The following is a 9,081-nucleotide window of genomic DNA, read 5'->3' as shown; positions in this document are numbered from 1 at the left end:
TACTATTAATTTGACATGTGCAGCTCTGAACTCATCTTTCTATAAAGTGAGGATGCAACAAAAACACAATCTCATAGAATCCAATCCACCACAACTGCATGAACTGCATCTTTTAAGCCTATTAGAAATTCATATCTATTGATTATAAACTGCTAGACTAAAAAATAAAAAAAAACAAATGGACAATGGCATTAAAACTTGTATAAAACCAAGCTTTGGCTCACCAGCTCTGTACTGGAAGCAAGGCCTTTGGCAAATAAGACCCTCTTCAAAGCCCCCCTGACAAGGGCCATCTGCCAGAGGGTCAATTGAGCCAGATTGAGCCTACACAGACAAGAGCCAGGGGGTAGATCTCTATAGCATAGGGTTGCTCTGCCACCAGAGACAGGTCCTCTGCTCTGATCACAACTCCTTTTAGATTTGCTCAAGCAGCAAGAGTCTACAAGAAAAACTGTGAAGAAAGGCATCTACCCACTGTTCCTGAAGGTGGGGAGAAAAGGTAGTCATTGTCTTGGGAGAAGGAAAGGCAGCAGCCTCTGCAACCCAGGAACTAGTTTCCCTCCCATCAATCAAGAAGTTCCTTAAAGTCCCTCTGCCAAGGGCAGAACAGGTTTAAAACCCATGAACCTGGTTCTGTGCCTCATCCCAGTGCATATCAATACCCAGGAAGTTACTCTTACGTAGCTGGAGTCAGAAACACTTATTCTATGGACAGTACTGGTCACTGGATAAGTGTTTATTATGAGCACTCCTTCATTACCCCAGAGGCAGGTTCAGGGCTAGCTACATGCATGGAAATGACACTTGTTGCATGCTTAAATACATAAAGATATACAAATTCACAAAGTTTCTTAGCATTAGCAAGAAAACTCTAGAGCTAACGGCTCCCGCACAAGTGTCAAAGGAAGAACCCTGGCGTCCCCAGAAGCCCAGGTCTCTCCGACACAGGAACCAGCCTAGGTTCTCTGCATGGCATGAAACCATCTGACTGAGGTCTCAGTAAAAGGTCAGAATCTATCCAAGGTTGCTGGTATTTTGATATCTGACCCATAGAAAGGGCGTTTACAAAGCCTCTTCTTCTGTGAACCATCAAATAGATCTCCAAGGTATAGACTCTTCTTCCCATGCCCCCATTGCTATTCCAAACCATAATAGTCCTTGCAAATGAGCTACTTTAGGCATCAGCTCTCATACCAACTCTTCGTTTGATGCCAACCTCCAATTTGGCAGCACACTCAGGCCTTACTCAGATACGTCCTAACCCTATATATGAAGCAGGTGGTCACTGTGGATATAGAGTAGAACACAACCTGACTGCCACTCTTCCCAAGCTACAAGTATGCTTCTCGCAGTACAACTCCTGACCTCTGACAGCAAGTAAAAGAGACTCTGCTGGAGAGCTGAGGGAGGTTGTAGAGAATCGAGAGAGAGCATATTCTGCTCTGCCCTGCCTGTACTAAGCAGGCAAGACCAGCATGTGGTGCCTCCATGTTGTGAGCAGCCTACAGAGGCCACAAAGCTTTCTCCTGATTACCTCCCACACACCTAGAAGCAGTGCTTGCCGAACAGTCTGTAGGATAAGAGTTCACAGTGGTTTTGGAGGGAAAGAGCCTTAGGGAAGCTCTGTGTCTTGTCCCCCCTGCTGTCATCTTGCCAAGAAGATAGCCCAGGATTCTAGAGCAGGTAGTGGCAGTACCAGATGAATTGTGACTCCCCTTCATAGACTCCATGTACTGGATGGAAAGAATCTTCAGAAAACAGCCATCCAAGAAACCACTGATGCTCACCCTCGGGTAATCTGACTGCATCAGTGAAGTCAGAAGTAGAAGACGCTCCAAGGCAACGCCAAGCTTAAGGGCCAGTCTCACTTTAAAAGAAAATTAATGCTCCCCACTGCAATACCAGGGATGTTCAGCAGTCCTGTGGAAATACTGAAAGGCCGAGAGCAACAGCACACAACATGTAGTCACAAGAGTGACTACATGACCACTACAATACCTCAGGTTAAGCCCAGCTAGAGCCAGGGCAGCAGGGAGAAGCCAGAGAAGAGTCAAGTGAAGCATGAATACCTACATGGGCTCACCAGGCATGTCCACTGTGTTGTGGATGTTTCTATTCAGTTCCTTTGGTCCTCTCTGGTCCTATACCAGGGAGGAAACTTAATCTGACAGAGGCCATGGAGGCCACCTTGATGCTTTGACCTGTCCCATGGTGCTAAAAGGTCTTCCTCTAGGACTGAGCATCCTGATCCAAAAGAAAAGCCATTCAAGGCTCCAGATGCTCAAGATTCAGGGTCAACCTAGAGAGCAGTGACCTGTGTGAGCTCCGTGTTGGGTGTAGATGGGCTCTGTGGGCTGACAGGCACCATGGGCAGGTCCACGCCTAGTCATGCTGGCCGTGGTACTGTCTCAGAAGTCTTGCAACCAAGGCCAACATCCTTGGCAATGCTGCGCACACGATCAGAAACCTGCATCTCCCGGTGCAGGGATGAAGCACAGCAGAACTTTCTAAAGCAGGCCTTGAAGTTCTCATCCAGGAAAGCATAGAGAATGGGATTGAGACAACTGTTGACATAGCCCAGGGCTGTGCAGAAGCGCAGGATGGCAACTGCAGTCTCACTACCTGGCTGAACACCCAGTCCTTGAACCAGGACAAAGACCTGCACAGGTGTCCAGCAGCCCACAAACACAGCCACCACTACCAGCACCAGTCGAGTGATACGCCGCAGGTTTCGGTCCTTCTCCCGGGAGCCTGAAAGCAGACGGACACCACGAAGTCGTCGAATCATGAGGCTGTAGCAGACAGAGATGATCAACACAGGGATGATGAAGGAAAAAAGGAAGATGCAGATGGCAAATACAGGGCCCCAATAGTCCTGAGGGGCAGGGATCTCCACCAGGCACTCGATCTCTGCAGGAGAGAAATGGAGTCAGAGGGACTAACAAGAACCATGGGAAACTAATGAGTCAGGGAGGAGGACCACCCACTGACCTTCATCTTCCACTTGTGCTGAACCCATGATGGCAACAGGAACACCAACCACTGAAGCCAGGGCCCATATGGCCACATTAACAGCCTGGGCTTTGCTGGATGTCCGAACATCAAGGGCACGGATAGGGTGGCAGATAGCCACGTAGCGGTCTACGCTCATGGCGGTCAGAGTAAAAGTGCTGGTAAACATGTTGTAGTAGTCGATAGCAATGACAGTCTTACAGAGTGCATTCCCAAATGGCCAGAAGCCCAGTAGGATGTCTGTGCCCTGGAAGGGCAGTGTTAGCAAGACCAGGGTATCAGCCAGTGCCAGATTAAATATGTAAATGTTGGTAGCTGTCTTCATCTTGGTGTGCCTGTAGAGGACAAGGAGAAGAAAGGCTCCATTTGGCCATTTTGGCTAGACTTGGCAGCTAAGGGACCACCAAGAGGGTTATCGTCTTTGAATCTCTCAACCCCAAAGTCTCCAAGGAAGCTTATTAATGGCAGATCCTGCACCACACCCAAAGTCCACTGAGCCTGGGACTTTAACAAGCTCCCCCATGTGGCGATGACATCTACAGAAGGGTTCCAAATCAATGACAGGACTACCCTGGAAAAGTTGGGGGCATGGAGGAGTACCTGGGTGCATATCTAACCTGAATGTGAGTTTGTGGAATGAATCAAGAGAGAGAGATGCTGTCTTCTCTCCTCAGTCTCTCTTAAGACTTCTCTCAGAGGTTTTTCAGGGCACTGCCTGTAAAGTTCATCAAAGATCTGTGTCTTCCAACTGCACAGTGTTGTCTAGCAATGAAAACAGACAATGCTGGGCCAGCCAAATGGCTCAGCCGGTAAGGGCACTTACTACCAATTCTGACAACCTGAGTTCTATCTCCAGGACGCATGCGGTAGAAGGAGAAACTTACATGGTAAAAGGAGAAACCCAACTTTCTCCTCTGACCTACACATCCAGACAGACATACACAGACACATAAATAAACACAATTTATTTTTTAATTCTAATAAAGAAAACAGGAGATGTGCTAGTTAGGTTTGATTGTATCCAAGCACCGGGAACCATGCTAGGGACATTATAAGTGATAAATATTAGTGGAATGAATTAATGTTTATGATGGCGGTAGGGAAGGGTGATTATAGTGATGGTGGTGATGGTGGTGGTTAGAGTGGTTATGGTGGTATGGTAGTGATAGAACTAGAGGTAACAGTAGTCCGTGATAGTTTAGTTGCTATCAGGGAATCTGGGATTAAGTTCTGTTTCTTAGACATTAATCCTAGAGACCTTAACTACAATAAACAACAATAACAACGATAATGGTAGATATCTGAGCCAAGCTCTTCACGTAGATTTTATCTCATTTGAGGTTTACCCAAAAGAAAAAATGCTATTAGATCCCTAGGCTGCGGAGAAGGAAGCTGAGGCTTGGAGGAGCTAAGTAGCTTTCATAAGGCTTGGAACTGCGAAGGTGCAAAATGGGGCTCAGAGCAGGTTTTTCTGACTCCTGGCGTACGCCCAACTCAAACACGCCGTGTTTTGCCTCCAGAGCCAGTGTGGCCACAGCAGTTCCTGAGACTAGCTCTCTGAGGATGCTGCTGGAAAAGATGGTGCTCCTTGTCTGCCCTGATGCAGTAAATATGGGAGAGAAATGCTGAGGACAAGAAGGGAAGGCAAGGCTCACAAACTGTCCCAGGTTGCTGCACTTCTTGCCAAAGATGAATATCCTCTATCACTTGGATCATAGAATAGTTTCCCACAAGGATCCTCTGCCGAAAGTCAGTACTCGGAAGGCTTTTCCTACTACACTGTCCAATCACATATCAATATTATACTATATACACGTGTACGCACATGCACCTACATATGGTTATGTAATCCATATCTCCCGTCTAACGAATGGAGAAAACAGTTGCTCAGGAATACTAAGAGGATCGTGATGAGGCAGGATATAGAAACTGCACTGCCCTTTCTCCACCACCGCCACACCTACCATGATACCATCAAGGGGAACCATGACTGCTTTCTTCAGAGTCATCTTTTTGAAAGAGGAAATTTATCAGTGAAGAACCTTGCTCTAGTTATTCACCATTCAAGGACCTCCCATGTCTTCCCAATGTCCCCATTCTGGCATTCAAGTCCTCACCTGCTGTCTCCAGTCCCCCTCAATGCCCTCCCAGCTGGAAAAAAGCAGAGACCATCATTGCCGTGACACATTTCACCAATTGCATACTCCTTGTCCAGCTTTTGTGTCCACAGAACTGCTCCCTCATACCTCTCCCTCCAGTGTCCCCTCACTGTTGACTCTGCCTCGATTGCCCAGTACTGCTGCCTTTCTTTCTAGTCCTCCAAATTTTCCTATTTCTGAGCACCAATAGAGCATGGGCTCAGCTAAAGACATCCACCATGAATAGAGATCCCAAAAGTCAATGAATAAGAGCTTCAGGCCCAGCCCCAGCCCCTCTTCCTCTCTTTCAGAAATCCTAGGATCCTGTGTACCCATGAGGTTATTCACACAGACATCATGGCATGAATTTATCTGCAGCTCCAAGCCTCCACCTAGTCTGAGACAGATGGGGACAGAACAGGAGTTGAACTTCAAGGGTGATCATGCCCCTTGAACAGAGAGGAAAGAAATTTGATGGAACAAGCAGAAAACCCATACTTGTTCAGATTCATCCAGAACAGCCTCCTGCCTCAGGTTCCCCCTTCACAGACTGATGGGGCCCAGCCTACCTGAGGATGACATACATGACGAGGCAGTTCCCCAGGAGCCCCCCGATGCACACAGCCAAGTAGAGCCCCACGATGGTGACCTTGAGTCCAAGGGGCAGGAAGGCGCTGTGACTAGCATTGAGGAGCAGGTGGTGGGGTACGGTCTCATTTAGGAGGGACAGGTTCCCTTGAAAGTGGCTGCCATACAAGACCTCCCAGTATGGAGCAGGAAAGAGGGACTCCATGCTGTCACCCTGCAAAGCCACTCAGTACAGTTCCTGGAACAGGGCACAGAAACAAGTAACCACAGTGCTAGACACCGTCCACTGAGGCCTTAGAGCACAGCACAACTACACTAACAGGCACACGAACGCCTCCATGAGCATGCACAAACACTAGGCACACACACAGACACACGGACACAGACAAAGGCAGACATGCACGTGGGCACATGGTGACACACACAGAGGCATGGGAGCACATTTACCTACAAGGTTACCTCACATTAAGGTTATAGACCCGCACAGAAGCAACGTAGCTACACAAGCACACATGTCCACCCACCAAGACCCAGGGGCTCACAGCCAGCCAAACACGAAAAATGCCTAAACCATCCTAAGGCACACTGGGGCACAAAAGACATGGAATTTATCCAGAAATGCCTAAGGCTCAGGCACTTCACATAGCTACCTCCCAGGGCTCCCCCACCCCCAGCTCTGTCAGAGGCAGCAGGAGCCCCTCTTACCTCCAACGGCACACACAGCCTCTTCAGAAGCTGGGCCAAAATAGACCCCAATGCTTAGCAGAAAGGCGGGCAGGCAGGAGCACAGTGGACTGAGCAATGACTCTCACTCTAGATTGGGGTCTGCTGCGGCTGGGAATGGCTTCTAGCTCCTGCTCGGAAGATAAGATATTGACTAGACGCAGCAGCCGGTGCGGCAGCCAGAAGGGGGAGGGGCAGAAGGCTGCGGCTGAGAGAAGGAGGGGCTGTGCAGGTTGGAGAAGGAAGCCAAAAAAAAAAAAAAAAAAAAAAAAGGAAGATTACCGGACCAGAACCCCTAGGCTCCACACCAAGTAGGGACAGACAAAAGATTAACAAACATATAATGTGATGGGCTCACCCAACACAAACACACTCAGGCGCTAGGACACACAATGGGGACATCCATGAACACAAAAATAGAGACATGAACAGGAGGAATTCAGGCACACATACACGCACAGCCTTAGACACAAGAACACATTCAAGATGTATACAGAGAAATGCTCACCCAGAAGTAGACGTGAGGCTCCAACACTCGCAAATGTTGTTTTGTTTTGTTTTGCTTTGCTTTGCTCTGTTTTGTTTTGTTTTGTTTTGTTTTGTTTTGTTTTGTTTTGTTTGGGGAGGTTAACAGGTTAGAGACAGGATTTGTCTGTGTAGCCTTGGCTGTCCTGGAACTTAGAGACACATCTGCCTCTGCTTCCTGAATGCTAGGATTAAAGGCATGTGCTACCACCACTGAGCACAGACCAGATTTTGCTAGCTTTCCTACCCAGAACTGCCCTCAGCCAGTGTCCAGTAGGGTAGAGTACCACAGTGATAGCAATATCCTGACCCAACTAATTCTCCATGTAAAGGCCTTCTTGCGAATAAGCAAGAGATTGTCTGGACTGTGGACCCAGCACTGCCCTGAGTCTACTATGTGCTGTTTATACCTAATGTGCACTAAGCCCAAGACAAAACTGAACCCAGGAACCCCCACTACACATGGCCACTGCCACCCATATTATCCTCACACAAATGAAAGCATCACACCTCTGAAGTCTGGAGCTGCCTGTCAACATGGCAGGGATAAGGGGAAGCCAGGTTTGCTGGTCACTTGAAGCTACACCACAGCTAAATCCCAGAATTAGATCTTAGAAAACACAGAGATACTAAGCTCCTAGGGACCTCCTTCTTTGCCAGCACGGGGGGGGGGGGAAGGGGGGGCACAGTCCACTGAGAAAAAAAACATAAGTTAAGGTCATGTGGCTAGGGACCCTATGCTGAGTCTCTAGTCATCATCAAATCATAGGTTTGTTTTTCCTGTCTGGACTGAATGAGAGCCAGACCTCCCACATACAGCCAGACCCTGCTCTTTCTCTAAGGATGGGGACCTGGTTGCTAGGCAACTCACAGAAGTGTTGCTAGGATACCTGTCCAACCAGAAAAGGCCAGAGCAGACAGACACCCCAGGACTCAGCATCCCAAGCTGTCTCCAAGGACTTGTCTCTCCGTTCTCGGAGACACATGGACACTCAAGGAGACACATGAGGACACTTTCCTGCAAATAAACAGAACATACAAAGAGGTACCCAGACAGGCACAGTTTAGAGATACAGAGACACAAGGGATATGTGCTCAGAGATGCACACAAGGATCACATATACAAACCCACAAGGTGCATTCAGGCACAAAGAGAAAGATACAAACAAGATGTGAACTAGTGTGGGAACAGGCAAGAACAGAGAAAGGCCCCTAGATATATAGCACATAAGTATGCACTCTCTGTTGCTCTCTGTTGTCTCTCTCTGTCTCTGTCTCTGTCTCTCTCTCTCTCTCTCTCTCTCTCTCTCTCTCTCTCTCTCTCTCTCTCTCTCCCGCAAAGCTGGCCCCCAACCCCAGAGTTCTGCACCTCTACAGAGCCTCTCTTCCTAATAGTCTTTACCTGCTTTCCAGTCCAGGCTCCAGATTTGGAAAGAGGATGCTGTAAATATTGTTTAAACATAGGCAGAATGGAGCCACAGAATGTCCCTTCTTCTCACGACCTTGGGTTGGCTCCTGTGTGCTTCACCTTGCCCCCACTGCATGGATCCCATACCCAAACAAGCTCTACTCTGGCCTATTCTAAGAAGCCTTCCCTGCCACTGCCTCAGTTCCAGGAGTCCTTGGCTCAGCATTGTGGCCTCAACTATGAATCAGCTACAATGCTGCCAAGTAAGACTGAGCTCTGGTCTCAACATATATCCGTGTGTACCAATAGAATGTAGCTCAGAGTCCACATGCTCACGTGCTGTCTCAGGTGGAAGAAGGACTTGGTTATCTGACAGGTGAAGTAGACACAATGGGCACTGGGTGGTACAGAGGCATCTTGATCCCAAACAGAAACTCAGGAAGGACAAGTAGACTTTCCAGAGGAAAGAAACAGGACAATATATAAGTGACACAAAAAGGTCAGCAAGAGGCATGCTACATGAGAATAACACTGAAGATTCAGGCAACACAAACGACACATGACTCATGTACACAGTTCACTGTTGAAGCCACCAGCGGCTGCACGTGGGTATCAGGAGCTCCTAAGCAAGGTCCAATATAAGACTGGGTAGCTATGGCCATCCTGAAACTTGCTATGTAGGCTGCC

General features: G+C 48.2%; 1 protein-coding gene across 5 annotated transcripts; it reads right to left on the bottom strand.

Annotated features, from left to right (window-relative positions):
* Positions 1 to 715: 715 nt before the first annotated feature.
* Positions 716 to 7,059, bottom strand: Oprl1 (opioid related nociceptin receptor 1). Of its 5 annotated transcripts, XM_032905021.1 has the most exons (6): positions 6,970 to 7,053; positions 6,444 to 6,685; positions 5,720 to 5,976; positions 5,130 to 5,163; positions 2,992 to 3,347; positions 716 to 2,910 (listed from the first exon to the last, which is right to left on the bottom strand). In XM_032905021.1, exons 3-6 carry the CDS (start codon positions 5,865 to 5,867, stop codon positions 2,387 to 2,389), a joined length of 1,062 nt encoding a protein of 353 aa, XP_032760912.1. In that variant the 5' UTR covers positions 5,868 to 5,976; positions 6,444 to 6,685; positions 6,970 to 7,053; the 3' UTR covers positions 716 to 2,386. The 5 variants fall into 5 exon arrangements, with proteins under 5 accessions (XP_032760912.1, XP_032760910.1, XP_032760911.1 ...); XM_032905019.1 differs by lacking the exon at positions 5,130 to 5,163 and having other exon boundaries at positions 6,970 to 7,051; XM_032905020.1 differs by lacking the exons at positions 5,130 to 5,163; positions 6,444 to 6,685 and having other exon boundaries at positions 6,970 to 7,059.
* Positions 7,060 to 9,081: the final 2,022 nt, after the last annotated feature.

This window comes from Rattus rattus, chromosome 5 (genome assembly GCF_011064425.1).
Source record: "Rattus rattus isolate New Zealand chromosome 5, Rrattus_CSIRO_v1, whole genome shotgun sequence".
Classification (NCBI taxonomy): Eukaryota; Metazoa; Chordata; class Mammalia; order Rodentia; family Muridae; genus Rattus; species Rattus rattus.
This window is presented reverse-complemented; position numbering and strand designations above follow the sequence as displayed.